The sequence below is a fragment of the Phacochoerus africanus genome, chromosome 13 (genome assembly GCF_016906955.1).
Source record: "Phacochoerus africanus isolate WHEZ1 chromosome 13, ROS_Pafr_v1, whole genome shotgun sequence".
Classification (NCBI taxonomy): Eukaryota; Metazoa; Chordata; class Mammalia; order Artiodactyla; family Suidae; genus Phacochoerus; species Phacochoerus africanus.
Genome location: NC_062556.1, coordinates 15920704 through 15945535, shown reverse-complemented (window position 1 = coordinate 15945535; position 24832 = coordinate 15920704). Strand labels below are relative to the sequence as shown.

Genomic DNA, 24832 nt, shown 5'->3' with positions numbered 1-24832 from the left:
ACCATGAGGTTGAGGGTTCGATCCCTGGCCTTGCCCAGTGGGTTGGGGATCTGGCGTTGCCGTGAGCTGTGGTGTAGGTCGCAGACGCGGATCCCGCGTGGCTGTGGCTGTGGCTGTGGTGTAGGCCGGCGGTACAGCTCCAACTCGACCCCTAGCCTGGGAACCTCCATATGCTGCAGGAGCAGCCCAAGAAAATGGCAGAAAGACAAAAAAAAAACAAAACAGACACGGGGAGCTGGATTAATAGGCAGCCGTGAGTCTGTCCTCCTTCCCCAGACGCAGGACCCCTAACCTCTGGGGACAAGACTGCCACCCTGGACTTCCCCCCGGGGGTATGAACAGTGGTTCTTCCCCATTGTGGGGACAGGAGACCAGTCACTGAGCAGAGGGCAAGGACCTAGGCTGGACTCCCAGCCACTCTGCATTATCTCAGTTACACACATCACCGCCCCGTGCTGTCTACACTGAAGTGAGAGAGGGGTTCCCAGGGAGCCATGTGTCAGGCAAGCCAGGCAACTCGCTCTTCTGAGCATCAGTGGTCAGCACTTCCTGGAATGCTAATGACAGAATGAAAAGCCTGAACACGTGGTGACGATATAACTACTCATACGGCTTAGTTTTTAAGAACAATGTAATTTTAAAAATTGTTTAGGAGTTCCCATTGTGGCTCAGTGGGTTAAGAACCTGACTAATACCCATGAGGATGCAAGTCTGATCCTTGGCCTCAATCAGTGGGTTAAGGACCTAGTGTTGCTGCGAGTTGCAGTGTAGGCTGGCAGCTGTGGCTCTGATTCGACCCCTAGCCTAGGAACGTCCACATGCCACAAGTGTGGCCCTTAAAAAAAGAAAAAAAAAGCGAGAGAAAAATTGTTCAAAAAAATGTTTTCACCTTCCCCACTAACAGTCAGTCTAGCTTTGCCACACCGTGGTCTGAGCAGAGATGTGCACACCTGGACCTAGAGGTACACAGCGGGGCCCTGCTCATGTCCAGAGGCCAATTCAGGCTGTACCCCCAGTGAGCACACGGGGCCCCTCCGCACACACCAAGGCGCGTCCAGAGCAAAGGATTTGCTGTGCAAAGAACACCACTTATCAGAGGCCTGAAGTGCCACTTGTGTCCTCGGGCCGTTTTCTTCAAACATTTACTTACCACTGACAGCAGTGACTGAACGGCAATGACTGAACAGCAGTGACTAAACAGCAAGGAAGTAAGTCCCTTTCACCTCTGTAAACAGCATGACTCAATACCTTATGAGTTCCTTTAAATCTTTTTTTTTTTTTTTTGGTCTGTTTAGGGCCACCTCCACAGCATATGGAAGTTTCCAGGCCAGGGGTTGAATCGGAGCTACAGCTGCCGGCCTACACCACAGCCACAGCCACGCCGATCCTTAACCCACTGAGTGAGGCCAGGGATGGAACCTGCACCCTCATGGATACTAGCCGGGATGGTTACCACTGAACCACGACAGGAACTCCCCCTTTAAGCCTTTATTTGAGGAAAAGAGCTTTGCACAGAGGCACTTACCAACACAGCACACTGGAAATACTAGATCTATCTGCTGTTTTCAATGATTTGTTGACCTGCACGGCCAGCAACAGTGGGCAGACAGTAAACAATGCCCCCACCTCGTCCCTACCTGTCCCAACCTCACCGGGGACAGCGACCATCCCTGGTGTCCAGCCCAGACTGAGCACTTAGGGACACTCTGGTCACTTAGGACTGTCTAGATACCCCTGTGCCTATGATCAGGCCCACTCCATCAGGTGGCACTGGTGGCACTGGCCAGCTTACTGACTCACACCCTGCAGCCGGGACACCTCTGGCTTCCAGCTTCCCTCTCAGCCTTACGGGGCATGTTCCCTCGATCCACCAAGCTCAGGACAAGCGCCATCTCTAATGCCTCCTCCACCCCATCTTCAACCTCCTGATACCCTGATGCGCCCAGCAGGACGCACTCTGGTGACTTTCTGACATAACGGACATTCCTTCACAGAATGAACAGGCAGCTCCTTGCCGCTGGTTTCCAAGGAAAACCCATCAAGGAGGAGGATGCGTGCAGGATGGGGCAGTGTCCTGGTCTCAGCCCGGCTGCTGTCAGGATGCCGGAGGCCTGCAACCCTCGGCCCCGCCTGGTCCTGCTTACCACCAGCTCCAGGTCGCCGTCTGAGCCCTTGTAGTCCTCCAGCACCGTGGCCTCGAAGCCCAGGTCCCGGATGAGCTGCGCTATCTCCAGGGGCTGGATGACGTCCGGGTTGTACTTCACCTCTGCCTTTCCCGCCATCAAGGCCACCAGCACGGAGAGAATGCCTGAAACCAGGGGGGCACAGCTCTGACACTCCAGGCCCAGCCTTGGCAGGACATGGTCCATGTAAGCTACCAAAGAGAAACCTCTGCCCCAGAAGCCTCCAGACAGTGGTTCTCACACTCGGCTGCACCTTAGGATCACCTGGGGGACTTTTAACCATCACTGTGCCCGGCCTTAACCCAGACAGATTAAATCGGAATCTCTCAGGGTGGGTACGTTTTCTCTTTAAAGCTCCCCAGGTGATTCTAACGTACACCCAACTGAGAGCCACTGTTCTAGAACAATGCTTCTCACACGTTAATGGGTGTAATGGGCATATGAATCACCTGCAATCTTGTGGCACACGGGCTCTGGTGTAGTGGGCCTGGGTGGGGTCTGAAGCTCCAGGTCTGCCCAGCTCCCTGGCACAGCCTGTGCTGCTGCCCTGGGGAGGGGGCTGTTTTGAGTCAGGCGATAGAAGACATCGGAGGGGGGAGGGGGCGCAGGCCTCAAAGCAAGGGCAGAGTTACATTAGGGAGGTACTTTTCTCTCCACTTTTTTTTTTTTTTTTTTTTTTTGCTTTTAGGGCCACACCTGCGGGATTTGGAGGTTCCCAGGCTAGGGGCTGAATCAGAGCTACAGCCTCCAGCCTACACCACAGCCACAGCAACACCAGATCCAAGCCAAGTCTGTGACCTACACCACAGCTCACCAGCAACCCCGCATCCTTAATCCACTGAGCGAGGCCAGGGATCGAACCCGCAACCTCATGGTTCCTAGTTTTCATTTCCGCTGCACCACGACAGAAACTCCCCCTTCTCTCCACTTTTATATACAGAAGAAAACAAAATCTTCAAACACTGCTTTCTTGCCTTTTTCAGTTTTTAATCACTTTTCCGAATGAAAAAGAAATCCTATGTACTCTCTTACTACCACAACTGTTTAGCTGGGGTGGCGGAAGGAGAAGGCTCCTTCACATAAATGAAACGGATGATGTGTTTTGGAAAGGACGTCATAAGGGATAAAATGAAGGATTCAAGTCAGGAAGATAAACGAGAGCCCTGCGAGACACAGTGGACCTTTCTGAGCAGCCAGCCCGGGGACCACCCAGGAACTCCTGGAACAACCGGGTTTGAGGACAACCTCCGAGAGCTCCGGGAAGCTAGAAGCTCGGTGAGCCAAAGGCTGGAGATGCATCATCCTAATTGAGGGTCGATTCTGAGGCACGAAGAGTCTACGCAGAAAGATACACGGAGCCACAGGAGGAGAGGAGGTGACCCTGGAGGCCGGGAAGAGTCATGGTTAAGATACTTCCCACACGGAAAAACTGGGACAGGAGTTTCGTTGCACTTTCAGCTTTAAGAAGCCAGACTGGCGATGTCGTTTAGAGGATACAACTTTGCTGTGGATAAAACTTCCACAACACTCCACGGTTTACAGGGACAACGGGACAGAATATTCAAAACTGGAACCTTGCCACGAAATGCAGGCTATTTCATCCATTTGAGAGTAAGAGCGTGATGGCTTTGGAAGGGAAAACCAGATGACTACTGGGACAGGCTGGCTGGGGAGGCCACTCAGGGAATGGATCTTGACCTTTAACCTGGAATCCCCACGCTAACTTCCTGAGAGGTCACTTTATCTCAAACTAAATACTTTAAGAGGAGAATACCAAGTGCCCCAGAACATTCGACAAACATCTATACTGTCATATAATGAACTTGCCACTGGCTTATCAGGGCTCCTGGAAAGTGCGGGCAGGGGAGGCGCCCAAGGACGAGGACATGGCCCCACTTCGCTGACTGCGGCGTCCCACCGTCTACCCCCTACCATCTACAGTAGCCTTCCCCGCTCGGTGTGGTGTAGACCTCTCACCAGCTTCTTTCTGCAGGTTTCTCTCTATGTTGGACACACAGGACGCGCAGGTCATGCCTGTGACCTGCAGGAAGCACTTCTGCGGGGCCACCGCAGCGGAGGCCTGTGGGATCTCGGACGAGCGGCCGGGGTGGTGGTTTGTGGGGAGCCCCCCAGGGTGGGGAGCCCCTTCCTGCACAGGCATGGGGGTACCAACCGCAGTGGACCCTGTGTCATTCCCAGCACTGTGGTTCCCAACGTGGTTGCTGGAACAGTTTTCTAGGATAAAACATCAGAAATCATCCCAATTAGAGGAACAGGTAAATTTTTTTGGAACAGGAGGGTCAAGCCTGACGAGGTTCAAGGGAAAAGTCTTGGAGGGGATGGGGGGGTGGCTGGTGTTTCCATCTCTGTCTCTCCCTCCCCACAACCGGACAGAGACACACAATTATAGACATTGGAAGATATGCTGGTACTTGAAGAATGGAAGCTTCCAGTGAGATGAATGCTCTCACGAGATGATGACAGCAGCAGTGAGAACTCGCCAGGCACTCTGCCGAGCACTTTTAATCCTTACACTGGATGTGGCACGTGGCAGATACTACTACATCCCCATTTTGCAGATAAAGAAATGAGTTATAAGAAATTAACTGCTTTGGGAGTTCCCGTCCTGGCTCAGCGGTTAACGAACCCGACTAGCATTCATGAGGACGTAGGTTTGATCCCTGACCTCGCTCAGTGGGTTAAGGATCCAGTGTTGCCCTGAGCTGTGGTGTAGGTCAAAGACAAAGCTTGGATTCCGAGTTGCTGTGGCTGTGGCGTAGGTCGGTGGCTCCAGCTCTGACTGGACCCCTAGCCTAGGAACCTCCAGATGCTGTGGGTGCAGCCTTAAAAAGACCAAAAAAGAAAAAAAAAGAAAGGAAGAAATTAACTGCTTTGCCCCCAAGCCCTCAGGGTATTAAGTAGTGAAGGCAGCTTCTAGACCAGGTCTGTCCTTTAACCACCATCACATCCTGGTTCACAGAGGTCCACTCCTTCCCCATGAGAATCAAAAGGCCTCAAAGCTCCTTTATTGAGTTGTTGGCCCTTTCTTCACTGTTTGCCTAAGTCTTACACACATTCTGGACAGGAACCTTTAGTCGACTGGGCCCCGCAAACATCAGCTCCAATCTGTGGTTTGTTTTTTCACCTCCGTCTAATGTTATCTCTTTTGATAAAAGAAGTTCATGAAGCCCAACTTATAACCAACGGAACCAACTGCAACGGCTACTGCATTTTGTGCTCTACTAAGAAATGTGTCTATCTCAACACTCAAAATATTCATGACGTTTTCTGCTAGCAGCTTTGTTATTTTAAATAAACTTCCACATTCAGGTCACTGATATGCCCCAAATTCACATCGGTATAGGTCTGAGGTGATGGTCAAGGGTAATTTCTTTCCATGTGGATTTCCAGTTGGTCCAGCTCGGTACTGAGAAGACTGCTGTTTCACCGCTGAGTTCCAGGGACCAGAGGGGACCATCGTTCTGCCCGCCACACACGCCCAGACTGATCTAACTAAACATCAATCGGATCAAGACAAAGAATGTTTTCATCCCTGTAGTGAGAACAAGCCAGGTAAGAGAAACCGCCAGGGGTCAGAGAGGTGGAGGGTGAGGGAGGGGGCTTCTGGACCACCCTAAGGACTCTTCCACGTACAATACAAGAGGGGAAGGTTCTGGAGTGTCAGCAGAGTGACGGGATCCCTGTGAATGGGGAGGGGAGAACAGACTGAAAGGCAGGAAGCCGGGGGACCAGGTCGGACCAGTGTGAACAGAAACTCACATGGTCGTGGTGACACAAAATACCTTCAAGAGTTTGTGGGAAAGAGTGGCATCACTTGAGGATGAACTCTCATGATTTGAAAGTCCGCAGCTGCAAAAGACAGAGGCTGGCATGAGGCCTGCACGGGTGAGAGCCCACCGCTGCACGTTTCTCTTCCGAATAAATCTCACAGGCGGGGACGGTGTGTTCATTTGCTTCAAGGTGCTGAAACCACGTCCACTCATTCTGAGCGTGCACTTGGCAGCTCCTCTGGGCACAGAGACCTCGCCCTCACCCCGAAGGCTTTGCTCTCCTGCACCTTGTCCTTCCTCGCCAGGACTCCACCTCCTGGATCCCAGACTCTGTGACATCCCACCCCCACTCCACCTTCGGCACCTGTGCGGCCCCTCCCTCTTTTTCCCGTCCGTCACCACTTTCTGGATTCACTTGCCTTTCTACTGAAATATTGTGGTCGACAATTTCAATAATATTCACGTTTCCTCCAACACTGAGGTATAACTCAATTACATTCTGGGCTTCTGAAAGTTGCCAAAGCGAGTTTAAATAAATTCACAAAATCCCAAACAAGCCTGTGCTTCTGGGTCCTTTACCAACCTAGGCTAACACCACGGGTAGGCATGGAAATTAAGTTGGCTTTCTGAAAATCCACTAAATTAAAAACAGTATCTCTAACTGCTTGGTACTGAGTAGAAGCACAATAAATATTTATGACAGAATGAAATAATGTTGATACAGTGTGAATAGCAATTATGCTTTCAGATACTTATCACAAGGAAACAATTGAGCATGCGCACAGTTTGAAGACTGTCCTCAAGGACAATTTTACTCACAATCACAACCCTATCAGTGTTATTTACAATCACATTCACACAACATAGATGGAAAAATAACCAGGAAACTACGTCCTGGTACAGCCACATGCCGGAACTCCAGGCAGCCACTGAATTTGGAGCTGCAGATAGATGGATGGACCTGCAAATTGTGTTTATGATAAGCTATGGGGTGAAAAAGATGACAACACCGCATATGATACAAACCTATATATTTCTACATAAAAATGACATATGCTTTGGGAAAAGGACATACATGAAAAGAAGAGCATTGTGTGGACTTGGGGAAGGGGGGCCCCACACAGAGGGGCCGGCACATACAACCCCTGCGGTTGAGAACAAGCCAGGTAAGAGAAACCGCCAGGGGTCAGAGAGGTGGAGGGTGAGGGAGGGGGCTTCTGGACCACCCTAAGGACTCTTCCACGTACAATACAAGAGGGGAAGGTTCTGGAGTGTCAGCAGAGGGATCCCTGTGAATGCGGAGCAGAGAACAGGCTGAAAGGCAGGAAGCCGGGGGACCAGGTCGGAGCCTCCTACAGGATCCAGGAGATAGAGGACCACGGCCTTCACCAGGTGCTGGCCTGTCTCCCCTGCCTGGCGTGCCCTCCGGCCCCTTCCTGCCCGCTGAAATCCCACCCGTGCCCAACTCCAACGCCACCTTTACATCACGCCTGGGCGAGCCCCTCAGCCACGTGCTAGATTTTCTCCTTATCTTCTGAATCCCCAGAGCATCTGAACCACACCGTCCTTGTCGCCTTGATTCTAACCTGCCTTAGAGCAGGGGCCTCTGTGATCTGCTTCCTGAATGTGAACTGCTCTAGGTGGGTGTGGACGGCCTCTGAGCACTTCAGGGTGGCCAGCCCGGGGCCTGGGCCCAGCAGACCCCCATCCCCATGCAGGGAGGAGGGAACGGTGCCTTGAAAGTGACATACCCATTCACAAAGGTGAGAGGAGCAAGTTATATGTGGCGGGGGACTCTTCCTCTCTATTCATATAACCATCCATCCATCCATGCCTTCATTCATTCAAAAAATACTTAACCATGCAAACGGGTGAACAAATGCAGAGCTCCCTTCTGGATAGAACCGGTCCACATGTATTTCAGCCGTCAAGGCAGTGACTGATATTCAATGCCTGTCTCTCGCCCATGTGCTCTCAGACCCTGTTCCTCCCTCCCCCTGCTCCACTCCCAGGGCCTGACCCCTGCAAATCACTTTCCCAGGCTCCCTTGTCAGCTGGTTTCTGATTAAATCCGGCACATGGAGGAACAAGCAGGAAGGACAGGACAGAAAGCGGGAGGACCCACGTGTTCACCGTCCATCCACTGGGACCCCAGTTCCGGCCGTAGTCTTGACCTTAGCAGTTCCACCGAGGTCAGTTCCCACCAAGCAACCTCAGCCCCCAGCTCTCCTCAACACCTGTCTCCCCTCAGACCCTCCCACCTATGGGTGGTGGCTTCAGTTACTGATAATCTCCTGCTTTCCTTCCCAGTCCTAGCTCGGTTTTGCAGCTGGAAGTATCTCTGTGAAGAGTCCCCCTGGGGTAAATCCTTCTGCTGAGCTAACCTGACCCTATTAGCTCTTCTCTCTTTCATGTCCTTCACAAACACCTATTGTGTGCCGGGAGCTACTGAGTCAAAGGAGGAACAGATCACAAAGGTTGAAGACTGCCCTCCAGGAGCTCTGGGCAATCCAGAAGGACCAAGCACTTATAAATAATGCCTTTTAAGCATTTAAGGCTATAGTCACCCGTATACTTAATGGGTTATCCCAAATTAAGGCCGCTGGGTAAAAGATGAGATGTCCAGATAAAAGTGAATTTCAGATACACAACAAATGGGAGTTTTTTCAGGAGTTCTCACTGTGGTGCAATGGGATTGGCTGTGTTTTGGGAGCTCTGGGACGCAGGTTCAATCCCCAGCCTGGCACAGTGGGTTAAGGATCCAGTGCTACCACAACTACGGCTTAGGTGGTACCTGCGGCTAGGATCTGCTCCCTGGCCCGGGAACTCCATGTGCTCAGAGGTGGCCATAAAAAGAAAGACAAACAAAAGGAAAAAAAAACAAACCCAAAGCAAATAACTTTTTAGTATGTCTCAAACATCGCATGGGACATACTTAGACTAAAACATTCTTCATTGTTTATCTGAAATCCAAACTTGACTAGATATCCTGTATTTTTATTTGCTAAATCTGGTGCCCTAAATACCTCTTGAGCTAAACATAATTCTCCTTATTCTGGCCAATAAAAATCCATTTCTTTCTAGTTTACTCAGTCAAGTTCAATCTTTCTGGATTAAGTAGTTCAACGCAAATTTCTTTTTAGTGGTAATCACGTGATTCCACTGTTTCAGCCTTTAAACCTCACACAAATATAGCAGATGACAGCTCCATACTGCACGCCTCACCTTTTCAGTACGGGATTTACTGTTCTGTCACTTTCCTTATTGATTCTTATTTTAAAGCAAAACAAAACAAACTCCTTCCCGAAACTTAGTACAAAAACAAAGCACAGAATGGGGCCCAGTCACTCCATATGGCCGAGCTTCTCCCCTTCAGGGGTGGGTGCAGGCATCTGAGCGCCCCCGCCCCTGTCGGGACCAATGAAGGGCTCTGCTGGGAGCCACGTGGGACAGGGCTGGGGGGTGGCTGGGACACTGCAAAGCCGGGAGGCAGCTGGGTTTCTGCATCTCCCAGGGCTCAGTCCCACTCTCCCCCCAGGAGCCCTCCCGAGGCCCCCTCCTGGGCTCACAGCTGCCGCCCGGCACAGTTTCCTCCTTATCCTCCCTCCTCCTCGTTGCCACGTAAGCTCTCGGGAGGCACCGTGCCCCACTGCTCAGCAGCCTGCTGCTCACGCAGGCCTTGCGTGTGGCAGAAACATCAAAGGTGCTCAGACCGTGTGCGGGGCTTCTGAGCGAGGGAACTGGCAAGCCAAGGGCCAGCTAGCCCGTCAGTGAGGGGGGAGCAGGACAGCCACCCCCTGGAAACGTCTAGTGACCTGATGTCAAGGCTCATGGGCACCTCGCTTTGCAAAGGCTGCCGCCGTCTTCTCACAGCCATGGGAGGGGCGGGGGCAGCGGAAATCATCACACCCCTTCCTTAATTCCCACCTTCAACAGAACGGGCTCCAGGTGGCGAGATCATGTTTTGTTTAGCAGAGAAATTGCAGAGAAAATGATAATGTTCCCTCTGGAGAGAGCAGGGCTAGAGTTCCCTTGTGGCACAGGAGGTTAAGGACTCACTGCTGTGATGTTGTCACTGCTGTGGCTCAGGTTCCGGAACTTCTGTATGCCTTGGGTGCAGCCAAAAGTTAAAAAATTTAAAAAATAAAATAAACACGCGGGAATTCTAGCTCCTTTGTCCTGACAAGCTCAGCCCACGAGGGAAAGTTGAGGAATTCTGTCCCCACGGTGGACAGGAGAGAGAGGAGGTGCCCCCAGGTGGCCCTCGCGCATCAACCACGTACCAGCCAGGACGGAGGCCTCGAATCCCATGTCCTCCACCGCAGCTCGGAGCTCTTCCGCCTGCGTCACCAACGGGTCGTAGAGAACTGTTCCAGTCCCTTCGGCCAAAGAGACCGAGACGTGGTAGACGCCCTCCTTTTGGGAGACCAGGCCCTCGATGGACTGCACGCAGGACGCACAGGTCATGCCTCTGATGGCCAGCACCGCGGTACAGCACACGCCGGGGGCCGGGGGGCTCCAGGGAGGCCCGGGGGAGCGGTGTGGGCGAGACCTGGCATCTGTTCCTGTCCCTTCCGCTGCACCGTCGGGAAGAGAGACTCTGAAATTCCCGGGAGGAAGAGCCTCGATGGCCGCCTGCAGGGCCCCCGGGGAGACGCAGGAAGGGTCATACTGGACCCGGGCTGTCCTCTTCTCCAAGGACACTCGAATACTCTGCACCCCTGGGAGCTGGCCTATATTTTCTTCGATGTTCAGGACACAAGACTTACAGTGCATCCCGTCCACTCTCAGGTGCAGGGTGACCCCCTGGCGCCCCGAGCTCTCAGCGCTACTGCCATTCTGGTCAGCGGGAGCCGGGGGCGCCTTTGGGTGGGTGCTCTGGAGCCGCCCGACGTCAATAGGTCCCAGGCTCACAGGGGCCACCTTGTTCTTGATGACGGCATCAAACCCCATGTCGTTCACGTGCTCCCTGAGGTCTTGGGGTTGAATGAGGTAAGGCTGGTAAGTGATGACTGCCTCCTGGTTGCCCAGCGAGACACGGACCCGCACGACGCCCTGCAGTTTCCTGAGCCTGCCTTCTATGGAGCTGACGCAGGACTGGCAGGTCATGCCCTCCACCCGGAGCTTGACCACGGCCTCCGGGGCGGGCGAGACCCGGGACGGCCAGGAGGCAGCCTTTCCCTCCTCCACGCTGGCCTCGAAGCCCATGTCCTCTATCTGACGGCACACCTGAGGCAGGCTCAGGACGGAGGGCACGTACCTCACGGCCGCGCTGCCCTGCTCCAGGGAGACCGTGACGCTTAGGATGCCCTTCAAGCTGGAGACCCTGCCCTCGATGGACTTCACACACGACTGGCAGGTCATGCCCCCGATTCGGATGGTGCCGCTGGCCGTCTGGGAGGGGCACACGCCGTCCAGGCCTTCCTCGTAGCCAGAGTTGTCAAAGGCAAAACTCTGCTTCATCTCGGGCTCTCGGGCACGGGTGGGCCAGGAAAGCTTCGACAGGATCTAAAAGGAAAAGAAAGAACATTTTTTATCCTTACAACTAAAGCTTTTCTAAAATCTCCCGGCTTGTCTGGCACTGAGAAGACGGAAAACAGCATCACTGGTGTCACAACATCCCAAGAGAACAAGACCATCAAGCTGTGAAGACACCACCCATCAGGTGGAAGGGTTCAGGGGGTTCCTCCTACCTCCGACTTTGTGTGACTCTGAACCCAGAAGGCACTGCCCACCACAGTGAAAGGCTTTTCTTCCCTAGGAGGTGTGATGGTTTCTATAGGAAAGGGGAGCGTGACAGGCCTACAAGGGAGGCAGAGGACGTAGCGGCCGCAACGGAAGGGCACAGGTCCCAAGAGACCTCCCCACTCTGGCCGACACCTGAAACCTCCCTTCAGGACTTGGTCCTTTAAATTTTGGGGGCAGCTCACAGTCTTTTGATTGGGACAGGGCTCTGCCTGGAAAACTCATCTCTGCCTCACACAGCATCATCTGGGGTGGACTGAATGGGGCTGGAGGTTCCACTTCCAAGAAGATGGTTCATTCATCACAGGGCTGGCAAGCTGGAACTGGCTGCCATTGGCAGGGACCTGGGTTCTCTTCCACATCCCTTCTCCACATGGCTAGGCTGGGTACCTCACGGTTGGGGGTTTCTGGGTTCTGAGAGGGAGTGTCACAATAGTGAGCATTCCCACAGAACAAGTCCCAGGATGCAAGCACTCACCAAGCCTCTGCTTGCATCACACTTGCTAATCCACCATTGGCCGAAGCCAGTCACATGGCCAAGTTCAGCCAACATGGGAGAAAACTGGAGATCCCATTGTAGGTCAATGAGCTAAGCACTCGACGAGCATCCATGAGGACACAGGTTCGATTCCTGGCCTCACTTAGTGGGTTGAGGATTTGGCGTTGCCGTGAGCTGTGGTGTATGTAGGTCATAGACACATCTCAGATCCTGCGTTGCTGTGGCTCAGATCCGGCAGCTGCAGCTCTGATTCGACCTCTAGCCTGGGAACTTTCATATGCCTCAGGTGCAGCCCTAAAAAGAATATATATAAATATATAAGAATTACGCAAGGGCTTACACATGAGGAGGTGTAATTCATTGGCAGAGTCACCAAATAAGTCCATCAGAGCATGTTGGCATGACTTGTGAGAGAAAAAGAATATTATAAACATAGATGTTTATGTATGGATGGCGTGATCTCTGGAAGAATACGTAAGCAACCGGTATAGAGTTTGCAGACTGGGCAGCTGAAGGGGCCAGTTGGCTGGGGTGGAGGAGTGGGAAGGAAGTGTCACTTTTCACAATACAACATACTATACAACGTACCTGAGTTACCAAAGTCTAAAAAGTAATTAATTTAAAAGTCAAAATAACGTCAGCGCAAAGGAGATCCACAGCAGTGACTTGACTGTAACTGACGTGAACAAATACTTCTTTAATGCAAGAGATGACGGAAAAACTAAGAAGACATACTAAGGATATTCACTTTAATACAGTATCTTGGTAAAGCAGAAATTACCTCCTTATAATAAGACATAACTCTTCATCACGTGGTCTGCGGGAAAAATAAATCCCTAACGATTCACTATCCAACTTATTTTTCTTGGTCCGACGTGTAGCTACAACGCACCAAACCCAAGCCACAATGCTGGCTCTTAATCCCTGGATTATGGATTCTATGTTCCTGCCAAAAGAGTGTACACAAGTGCTGGATGCAATTTGTTGATAGCAAACAATACTCAGAGGCTGTCCCCCTTTTAGACAGGTAGGCTTCTAAGGACAAGCAGTTACAGGAGACAAAGCTTTGCAAATTACAGAATTTTATGAAACACCAGCATACCTGTTGGTTTAGGAGCAACCTCCTAACAGCTGTTGGGTGTTTGGATCGTTTTAAGCATATGTACATAGTGTGTGAGCTTTTCATTCCGTTCTTTTGGGGGGGAAATTCTCCTACTGAGTTCGAACAAACACGTTTAGGTTCAAGGGCTCATCAGAAGCAATTGAGGGGTGGGCCAAGGGTGCAGAGCGTGATCCAAGGAAAACAGGATGGAATTCCCGGTGTTGTCTAAGTCCCACGAAATGGCACACTCCTCGAGGACAAACATCTGGGGCTTCTTCTGCAGGCCCAACACCAGGTTGCTAGCTTTTGTTACTGTTATTTTTTTTGGTCTCAGTGTGCAGTGGCTTGATGTGGGATCTCAGTTCTCAGACCAGGGATTGAACCTGGAGCTGCAGTGGTGAAAGTGCCAAGTCCTAACCATGAGACCACCAGGGAACTCTTAGGTGCTGGCTTTTGAATTTGCAATTAACTATTAGTATGGTTGGCACCAGGAAGAGAAGGGCCTGGAAACAGGGTCATTCAACAAAGAGGAATCCAAAAATGAATTTCAATTCTCTGCTACCTCTCTAGGCGCCCAGGTCACATGGAATTTGTTGACAGTGCCAGGGCTTTTGAAAGAAAAGACAGGCAAAGGAATATAAATTATTGATACACTACGATGGAGACAAGAAAGGAAAATAAGCTCTTTAGATAGGCCGGTTTGGAATGAAGAAACTGGAAACGGGGTGGCAAGTCTTATTCAAAGTTGTCAAAGCCAGACTGAAATCGCCAAGCCCAGAAATGACCTGCGTCAGAGGAAATGGCTGTGATCACAAATCAAAGAGCAACATCTGCATGTGCACAACAGAAGGACCACGAGCCACTTTTGAGAGCCTGGATCCCCGTCAGCCTTAAATAGGATACCACTCACCCACTTATCCTGAGCCTTCTTTCATGTTGAAGGATATGGAACACCCTCAACTTATGAGGCAAAAACATTAAACATGCTGGCACCCTTCCTTGTATACACCCTCCACCCCATACACCTGAACTTTCCTGGAATTCGAAACACAAAAAGGACCTGATTTTTTCACATGTATACGGACCCCAAAATAGTAAATATTTAATGATTACTGGTGTTACTTCATGAGGATGGCATTTTATATCCCTAATGCTCAAGATAATTCTGTAAGTGGATATTCTTATCACCATTTTACTGCTGAAAGAGACTCAAAGGTTTACCCAAGGTCGTTTAAGTGACCTGGCTGGGATTTAAATCCAGCTCGAAGTCCAGCAGGCTTTCATTTTTTTAAAAAAGAAATTTGAAGACTACTCTTTTTTGGCTGTGCCCACAGCATGTGGAAGTTTCCAGGCAAGGGTTCGAACCCAAGCTGAAGTTTCAACCTGGGCCACAGCTGCAGCCACAATGGACCCTTAACTCACTGTGCCACATGGGAACTTGCTTGCTTGCTGGGTTTTTTTGCTTTGTTTTGTTTTGGTATTGAGCCATGTTAATTACAGGAAGAGAGACTATAGTGAGGAAAAGCAAAATGAAAAAAAAACAACAACAACAGAAAAACAGCCCACCCTACTGTAGGGGAGAATTTTCCACCCTAAAACACAGCTCTTTGGCATACTGTTTTAAGCTAGTTATTTTCTGGTAAACAGCAGACACTGAAAGGGCTCTGCAAAGCAAGTAAGAGCTGCCTTTCTGTAAGGAACACTTAGATTTGTAGGGTATCTCCTCTCTGTCCGTGGAAGAGGAGGAGGATAACCAACCAACTTTCTAGAAACTCTACTTATCGAGGGAGAAGGAAAGGAGTTTCCATTGTGGCTCAGCAGGTTAAGAACCTGACTAGTATCCACGAGGATGCGGGTTCAATCCCTGGCCTCGCTCAATGGGTTAAGGATCTGGTGTTGCCGTGATCTGTGGTACAGGTCACAGGTATGGCTCAGATCTGCGTGGCTGCAGCTGTGGCTGTGGTGTAGGCTGCGGCTGTGGCTGTGGTGTAGGCTGGCAGCCACAGCTCTGATTCGACCCCTAGCCTGGGAACTTCTATATGCTGCAGGTGTAGACCAGAAAAGAAAAGAAAAAAAAATCAATGGAGAAGAAAAGACTTAAATGTGTGTATTTTTTTTTTTTTTTGGCTTCTTAGGGCCACACCTGCAGCATATGGAAGTTCCCAGGCTAGGGGTCGAATCGGAGCTGTAGCCACAAGCCTATGCCAGAGTCATAGCAATGCCAGATCCGAGCCGAGTCTGTGACCTACACCACAGTTCACAGCAACACCGGATCCTTAACCTGATGAGCGAGGCCAGGGATCGAACCTGTGTCCTCATGGATGCTGGTAAGATTCATTTCTGCTGAGCCACAATGGGAACTCCTATATTTTCCAATTTTTAAAACTTAAATGAAAAAAAACCAAAAAAGTACTACTTTTATACCAGAAAACAAATGTGTTCTTTGTTTTTGTTTTTTTTTTTTCAGTTTCTCTAAGGCAGGAAAGATGTTTGGTTAAACCATACTAATATAAGCAACAGTAATGTATATTATCACTGTGATAAAGAGGACAGCAATGATGAACAGAGGACTTTTGTGGGGGGTGGCTATGTCCACAGCATGTGGAGGTTCCTGGGCCAGGGATCAAACTTGTGCCTCAGCAGTAACCCAAGCTACTGCAGTGACAACGCCAGACTCCTAACCTGCCACACCACAAGGGAACTCCAGGATAACCTATTTCTACAGGGCTTTACCATCTAAAGAACACTTTCACGTCTACTTGAGTATATCTGCCCTTCCTATTTGCTGTGAATCTCTTGAAGAGATATGTCAGTATGACAGTCTTGGGTATGAGCTTCAGGCTTGTCTGAGCAAATGCAAGCCTCAGTTTTCTTAGATATAAAAGGAGGTAACAATAAGGCCCACTGGAGGGAGGCCTGAAAGCTAAGAGGACTCAAAAGACTAACGTCGGTGTTCCCTTCATGGCTCTGCGGTAATGAACCCGACTAGTATCCATGAGGATGTAGGTTCGATTCCTGACCCTGCTCAGTGGGTTAAGGATCCGGCGCTGCCGTGAGCTGTGATGTAGGTTGCAGATGTGGCTTGGCTCGGAGCTGGTGATGCTATGGCTGTGGCGTGGGCCTGCAGCTATAGCTCCAATACAACCTCTAGCCTGGGAATTTCCACATGCCGTGGGTGCGGCCCTAAGACAAAAAAAAAAAAAAAAAAAAGCTAACGTCATAAACGTTTGAAAATGAACTACTATGAAGATAAACACAGCCTCATTTGATCTTTAAAAGCAGCCCAGGAAGTAGGAAGGGAACTTACGATTTTCCACCGTTTTACTGATAAGAACTAATCGTTAAGACTCATGTACACATTCCACCGACCGAAGTCCACCCCTTCACACTGTCCTCTAACATTGTTTCAAGGTCCAGAAGGAGCTTCCAATGAGAATCATTTACATTTTATCTACTGAAACCACAAACAAATACTGAGGGAAGAGTTCAGTCCCTGAAGAGGGTGGACAGTGTGCCTGGGCTGTGTGCTAAAGCTGACCTCTGACCCCTGGCCCCAGGGCCACTCCCAGCTCTGGTGCTGACTCTGTGCTTTCTGGTAAATTCCATACAAGTGACCATTTTACTGCAGGTTTCTTAATCACAGTGAGGAAAAATATTGACCCTTACTGAGAAACTGGATGCACTATATCCATTATTTAACCAGGAGAAAAAAGGGAATAAAATGAACAAAACTCAATACATAGAGACAACATAGGTTGTGTTCTACGTACAATAAAATCAAATTCAGAAATTCACAAACTCTAAGACCTCTCCAAGAAGCACTTCCCAATGGCACCTCAGAAACCCCACCACAATCTCACGCCACACAGCTTCACTACCCACCATTCCAGAGAATTTCACGGCTTTTAACTTACGTCTATTTTAACAATTATTCCGTGGGCCTATATGTTACTGGCATCCTTTTCTGCTTCAGAATCTTCTGATAACACTATATTCAAGCCTCTCCTAAACAAACAAATTTTAAATAGCAGGCCTGTCACTATTAAGCAACTCTCATTATCTTGGAATCTTTTTTTAACATTTGAATTTGGCAGACTAAGTGAGAATCCTAAGGTCATAATTCCCTACGTCATTTCCCAGAATGATGATAAGCTGGTGATATAAAAGGCCTAAAATATTATGACTGGTCAAATGAAATGCAACATCAACAATGTTAATTCAGAAATTTATATTATGTGACGCAAGTCAAAGAACTTGGGATTGTGCTTATTATTATTATTATTGGTAAATTGTTTATGGTCATCATATTTGATGAAATAATGCAGTTAGTATTTTATCACACAAGCATATAATATAATGGCTAAAGAATATAGTGGTTTCTGCTTAGAATTAGAGGTATGACCCACTATACAGAAAACAAACATTACTCTGAAAGACTTAGGTATAAACCTAATGTTTATGATTTAAGCTACTCTATAAAGGCATGAAAGGAATTTGCTACTTAAATTAATCCTCAGAAAAAGCAATGAAAGTGGTTGATAAACCTTTTAAAAAGTAATACTCATAATAGACAATCAACTGACACGTGATCAGGGAGCCAAGAACACTTAGAGAAAAGACAGTCTCTTCAACAGACAGTGGTAGAAACCATTCCCCAAATGTAAAAGAATAAAACTGGACCACTATCTTATACTACGCACAAAAATTTATTCTAATGAATTGAAGACTTCAATGTAAGACCAGAAACCATAAAACTCCTAGACTAAAGGATAGGGACAAAAGTCCCTTGACATGGGTCTTGGCAATGATTTTTTTGGATATGAAATGGAAAGCACAAACAAAATAAAAGCTAAACTGTGGAACTACATAAAACTAAAAAAGCTTCTGCACAGCAAAAGAAGCAATCCACAAAATTAAAAGACATCTATGGAATGGAAGAAAATACTTGCAATCCATCTCTGATAAGGGGTTAATATTCAAAATACATAAAGAATTCATACAACCCAAAGGGAAAAAAAATAATCCAATAAAAAATGGGAAGAGGAGGAGTTCCCATCGTGGTGCAGAGGAAACAATCCGACTAGGAACCATGAGGTTGCGGGTTCGATTCCTGGCCCTGCTCAGTGGATTAAGGATCTGACATCGCAGGTGCAGCTCAGATCTGGCATTGCTATGGCTCTGCTGTGGGTTAGGGTTAGGGTAAGCCAGCAGCAGCTCCGATTAGACCCCTAGCCTGGGAACCTCCATATGCTGTGGGTGCGGCCCTAAAAAAAGACAAAAGACAAAAAACAAAAGGCAAAAAAAAAAGAATTGTCTTAAAAAAAAAAGTGGGAAGAGGAAGTGAACGAACATTTTCCCAAAAACATACTAATAACCAACAGATACAAGTAAAGGTGTTACACCTTATCGATCATCAGAGAAATGCAAATCAAAACCACTATGGGATCTCATCTCACGCCATGGGTGCGGCCAAAAATAAAAATAAAAACTAGTCCTCAAAAACCACTGATAGATAAATAATTTTACCCAACTTTTTGAGAGCAGTTAAGCACTATCTGTCAAAATATTAAATGTCCACTGCCTCCGTCCCAGGAATTCTACTTCTGAGAATTTCAACAAACAGATATACAATGACATGAGAATGTCCACTTCAACACACGGGAGTTAAAATGTGGAAACCATCTAAATATGCTTCTGTAGAGAACAGGCTACATAAAGTAGCCATCCAAGAGAATTTTATGCAGTGGTTTAAAAAAAAAAAAAAGGTGAATTTACATGCCCTGATATGTTAAGACATCCACGATAAATTAAAGAGGGGGAGAACACTACCTCTTTTTCTAAAGAGGAAGAAATCCATACATCTGTACTTTGTTATTGATGTTTATATCCAGCTGATACTAATTTTAGGGAAAAATAAATAGGAGGAGAAGGTCTCCATCAGTGAGTAATACTGCATACTGCTGACCATGACGGTTCCGCGACAATTTGCTCGTGACTTTTTAAGTGACTAGATTGCCCAATGCATCCAGTTTTATCCTTTATTGAGCAGGGATAGGTCTGTGCCAGCTGGGTTGTCTTGATTTCGCCCAGGCAAAAATAACACCCAGCCTGACCACCCCTCACCCAGCACAGAATTCCGGGTGTTGCTTTCTTGAAATGTTAAGCTCACAGCCTCACACGCTCAAACAGCCGTCCATCCGTCAGTGCGGCCAACATGGCTGCATCCTGCACGGAAACCCACTTCCGGTTCCCGCCTGTCCTCGCGCGCCCCACGGCGCCCTCCCCCAGACCCATGCGCTGCCCCCCGCCCAGTGGAAGATGAAGACACTCGACACAGCGGCCCACCGTGGCCGCTGCCGTCAGGAGGGCCCCGGGGAAGGAAGCCTGGGCAGGGGTTTTGGGAGGAAGGGCAAGTTCCCTGCACCCTCCAACTGGAACAAGAGCCAGGGGCCTCGACTTCCCACAGCTCTCCAAAGGGGATTCTGAGACAAAGGAGCCTGTTCCTTTCCAGACGATTGTCCTGGGCTCCAGACGTAACAAGAGCCCCAGGGAAGCCTGCAGGATGAGGGGGGCAGAACGCCCAGGCCCCTGCCCCCGCCTTCTCCTCTGCACCGAGAGAGCTCCGGGGAGGGGGGGGGGGCGTGTAACTGCCCAGGAGCCGCACCAGGCTCAGCCCAGCCACGGAGCTGCTGCCGCCAGGGCAAAGGAGAGGCTCACCCACAGCAGAGAGAGATGCCTGCTCCAGACTGCGTTTTGACCAGTTCAGCCTTAAAAAAAAAGTTTTCCCCCTGTTCAAAACATAGAAAAAACGTCTTGCTCAATGTCATGTCTTCAGCCTAAATCATACAGAACTGTACCCTACACTGTAGGAGCAATGTCAAATACAAGTGCACAACTCCACAACCATAGACACAATTTTGGAATGTTTTCTTCAGAGCCCTTACCTGCATCTTTTGTGACTCATGCACCACCTGCAAGCTAACTTTTACTCACTATATATTATATTAGCACTCTCCAATACGCGACTATTTTCAAACCCTGTCTCAGCCAGCATGTTAAATGCTTCCCTGTGCCAACAGAAAAGCAAAGGGCTTTGTCCTCAGATAGACCCAGGATCAAATCCTTCAGGCAGATTACCTAACCTCTTGATCGCAGTTTGCTGTCTCTTAAAGGAGGAAGTTGATTAAATGAGGTGACATGAGCAAGTCCCTTCCATATGCCAAGTACAAAATACGTTAGCTCTCAAGTAGCTCCAGAGTTTGATTTATAATAGACTTTGAGTCAACACACTGTTAACAGTAAACAGGTCCTCAATTGTAACTGGCTTTCAGTTTGGTTCTTATCATCATAAACCAGCCACTATACGTTTCCCCCATTTGGAGAAAATTAATCTAAATTATATTATGTATGTACATGTTTATATGCATAAATATATATCTCCACAAAATAGTAAGTAAAAAACACCAAATCAACGTACTTATACACAAACTCACATATACATACACACATTCACGCGTGCAGTAGGAAAACGGCTGAAGCAATGGCTGCTTTCATTTTCTTTATATTTTCCTACATTCCTCTTGCCTCATGTTAAATGTGTTTTTTACAATGAGCAGGTGTTAGTTTTACAATCAGATATTCAGAAAAAAATAGCTGCAAACGTGCTCAGAGAGATGAACTGCTGACACGTTCTACCAGACATTCAGAGAGCACCAAATACATCTCCGAGGTGGGAATCCTTCTGAACATCATTTTGGCAGGGAAGATACGACTGTGGCCTATATAGTACTTCGCAGGTGCTTTTATACCTCTGAGAGGCAGGACTTCTCATTCCACTTTGCAACCAGGAATCTGAAACTGGAGGCATTTAAGACCCACCTGCCACGACTCACAGCCCACCAAGGGCAAGGCGCACCTATGCGCCTGCATCTCTCGCCCAGTCTCTACCCTGAGCCTCTATCCCAGCCTCCAGCCTGGCCCTCCTTCCCAAAAAGCTCTCTGGCCAGGTTCGAGTTGCTTTCCTGGTCACATGAGGTTAAAACTGGCCATTAAAAATCATTAAAGGGAGTTCCCGTTGTGGCGCATCAGAAATGAATCCTACTAGTAACTGTGAGGTTACGGGTTCGATCCCTGGCCTCACTCAGTGGGTTAAAGATCCAGCACTGCCGTGAGCTGCGGTGTAGGCCAGCAGCTGCAGCTCCGATTCGACCTCTATCTTGGGAACCTCCATATGCTGCAAGTGTGGCCCTAAAAAAAAAAAGCAAACAAATAAATAAAATAAAAATCATTAGAATATCTCACATTCAAATACCTCAGACATAGGCTGGATTTTGTCAAGTAGTACTTGGAACATTTTAAAGACATGCTCTCAGAGTTCCCATCGTGGCTCAGTGGTTAACGAATCCGACTAGGAACCACGAGGTTGTGGGTTCGATCCCTGCCGTTGCTCAGTGGGTTAAGGATCTGGCGTTGCCATGAGCTGTGGTGTAGGTCGCAGATGCGGCTCGGATCCTGAGTTGCTGTGGCTCTGGCATAGGCCGGCGGCTACAGCTCTGATTGGACCTCTAGCCTGGGAACTCCCATATGCCGCAGGAGCGGCCCAAGAAATGGCAAAAAAAGACAAAAAATAAAAAGTAAAGACATGCTCTCAAGCATTTTTACAAAAAAACTTAATATTTTTTGCTATCTTAAGACAGTCAACTAGAAACATAAAAGTTGACCGCACTGGACAGATGGACATTCATAAATCTCCTTCAACATTCATAAATCTCTTGCACAGTACATTTCGAACATCTCTAGACTTCCTTTAGTTTTAAAGACTTTTTAAACAATTAACACCAGAGGAAACAAAAACAACTCTTTTAAAAAAGATTTTTTGCTTTTTAGGGCCACACCTGCAGCATATGGAAGTTCCCAGGCTAGGGGGGTGAAAAAATAACTCTTAAAGGAGCAAAGGATTTAAGAAAGCTTTCCTTTATACCTGATTTTTTTTTTTTCCATCTACCCAGGTCAATGAAAGGTCCCCACACAGACCTCCCACCCGGAAATGCTACTGAAGCACGATTTTCACAAAATGTTAGTTACACTGCCCTGCTTTTGAACATGACCTGATGTTTGGGTTAACAAACCTTTCACTTGCTTAAGAAGAGCAGTTTCATTAGGCAGCAGCAGTTTCAAATGTTTATTTAGCTGAAATGTGAAGATTAACAAAATAAGGTACACATGTTAAAAAATAAAAACGGGGAGAGATCTATTTTTTCTGGTTTGCGTTTTGGGAAACTTTTGCCCCACAGTGGCTTACAGAATATTCTGAAATTAAGAAGCAACAAAACTCAAGATCTACCCACCAGGGACTCACTCTCCGGAAGACTCATCCAGACTCCTGGCTCACCCCCTACCCCAGAGCAGCCCCCCTCTCCTGGAGGATAAAAAAGAGCTTTCACGGCTTTTCAGCCCTTATGCAATGACTCTCACCTGATTGGAACCAATTTCCTGTGTTCTGTTCAAAACCTTCTGTGGAAATTCTGCCTCTGATGAGAGAGGGTCTTCCCCCTCTGAAATCACTGGCCTGGTGGAGCTCTTGGCCCCAGGACTCCTCCTGAAGGACCACTGCTTGTGGACAGACAGAAGGATCACCCGTGGGTCATCCAGAGTGGCCAGGCAGGATGACTCGGAGCTCCCGGGCATCTGGTCCCCAGCTCTCGCCATGGCAGGGTCCATGGTCACACTCTCACCCCCCGAGACAGTGGTTCACCTTCTCCAGGCTATCTGGTCACATCAGATGAAAATACTTGAAAAGCGTCCTCCTGACTAGCAGCGGGGGCAGGGTGGGGAGGCACCTGCTGAGTCAGGCACTCTCCCCTCTGCCCCGGAGCCAGCCCCGGAGAGGCTATCAGCCAAGCCTCCAGGAACCTGGGCAGGCTGCACACCGCTCTAGATGTATTTGCTCTTGTTTACCTACACCTATCGAACCAATTGGCATCCTCTTACTCATCACATTGCATTCAGCACTGGGAGTCTTTGCACACGGCCCCGCTCTCTCGCGTGCCCAGCACTGCTAGGACGCCTGGCCTGCGGGCAGGGGGCCCAGCAAAGAATCACCTCCCCATGCTGAGCAGTTTCCTTTTGGCTGTGTGCACTCCCAGGAGCCCAGCCTGGAGGCAGGGGGGAAATGTCACTTCCTTTTATTACCAAACTTCCACCGCTTTCTTGGAATAACTTCAGCTGCCTCTTCCATAGCTCCAGCGCTGGCAGGGTGCAGATCACCAAGGGAGAAAAGTATTTTCTAGGCAACATGACTTGCATTTTCAAGAAGGGGTAAGAAAGTTCCATGTTTCCTGCAGCTTTGTTCTCCCCTGAACCAATGGCTTGACTTCTGTGAGAGCTGACTGCAGAAACTCACTGGGTAACGAGACTCGTCCGTATTTTATATGTGGCAGAACAGCCAGGAATTAAGACAATTCAGGCGTCTCAGGCTACCTTTCTGCTCCACGGGAGGATTAAGGGGAGATACACGACCGTGGGGTAATCCAGGCAGCAGCACTACCTCCCCTTCCACCCCACCCCCACCCCCACCGGACGGAGCAGAAACGAGCGACCTCATCCCCATGGGAGGAACAGTTCTGCCTGCAGGACCTGGCAGGACCTCCTGCTGCAAGTACCTCCGGAGTGTCCACACTGAGGACAGAATTGAGTTGACTGGAAAAACAACTGTTCCGTGTCCTAGCTTATCCCGTAGGGGAATGTCCTTGAACTAGGGGGGCACCTTCCCAGGGCTGACCACCCAAGGAGGGCATTTAGAACATATGCCCTTCGGCTCAAGGTCACTGAGGACTCTGCCTCTTTATGGGTTTCCTGCAATCACTTTTCCTCCGCAGTTAAAAGTGCCAGGGCTGCCCCCCAGAACTCCTGACCCAGAGACCTGCGCTATTTGAGGGAAGGTAGGCTCACCATGGTCCACTCCCCACAGGTCAGCCCTTCAAGGCTCTCCCTTTCAGTCCCTGGAGACGAACGACTTGCTCTCTCCTACTTCTGAAACACGCTCAGGGCAGCCAACCCCCCGACGTGCCTAGGGTGGCTTTTTCTATGCGCTCGAAAAAGAATCCACCTCCATTTCCAAGAAATGCCGTTCGAATCAGTGACTCAAAAAGGAAAGGCATGTTTGATGCCAAGGGCCTCGGGCCCCAAACCCCTGCAGGGTCAGGAGCCATCCTAGAGGTCGCTGGCGTATCTGCTGTTGTTCAAACCTCGCCTCCTGGGCCAGGGCCTTCGCGTTTCCCAGTAGAACCTACCAGGATTTGTATACACCTGCTGATCACCTCACATTTCCTTTACTGGGCTTTATAAGTGGGTTTCTATCTCTCTGAGCACCAGATTTAAAAAAAAAAAAAAAAAAAGTTTTTTTTTTTTTTTACGGTTTTAGGTGGAAATCCTTCCCAAAGGTCATTTATCAAATATGAGCTGCTATTCACAGTTTAACTTTTTCCGGGTGAAATGGGTCCATTATCTGCTT

The 24832-nt window shown here is 48.9% G+C and overlaps 1 protein-coding gene across 5 annotated transcripts in view; it reads right to left on the bottom strand.

Annotated features, from left to right (window-relative positions):
• The window catches only part of ATP7B (ATPase copper transporting beta), a 64858-nt gene that overhangs the window by 24250 nt on the left and 15776 nt on the right, over positions 1-24832 (bottom strand). For 3 of the 5 annotated variants that reach the window (XM_047755952.1, XM_047755953.1, XM_047755954.1), the window contains 3 exons: positions 10258-11482; positions 4161-4418; positions 2145-2308 (listed from right to left, as the gene is read on the bottom strand). In XM_047755952.1, the coding sequence (XP_047611908.1) occupies positions 2145-2308; positions 4161-4418; positions 10258-11482 (1647 nt within the window). Of the gene's footprint in view, positions 1-2144; positions 2309-4160; positions 4419-10257; positions 11483-22794; positions 23228-24832 lie in introns of those variants that run through there. The other 2 variants (XM_047755956.1, XM_047755955.1) reach the window with 2 other exon arrangements.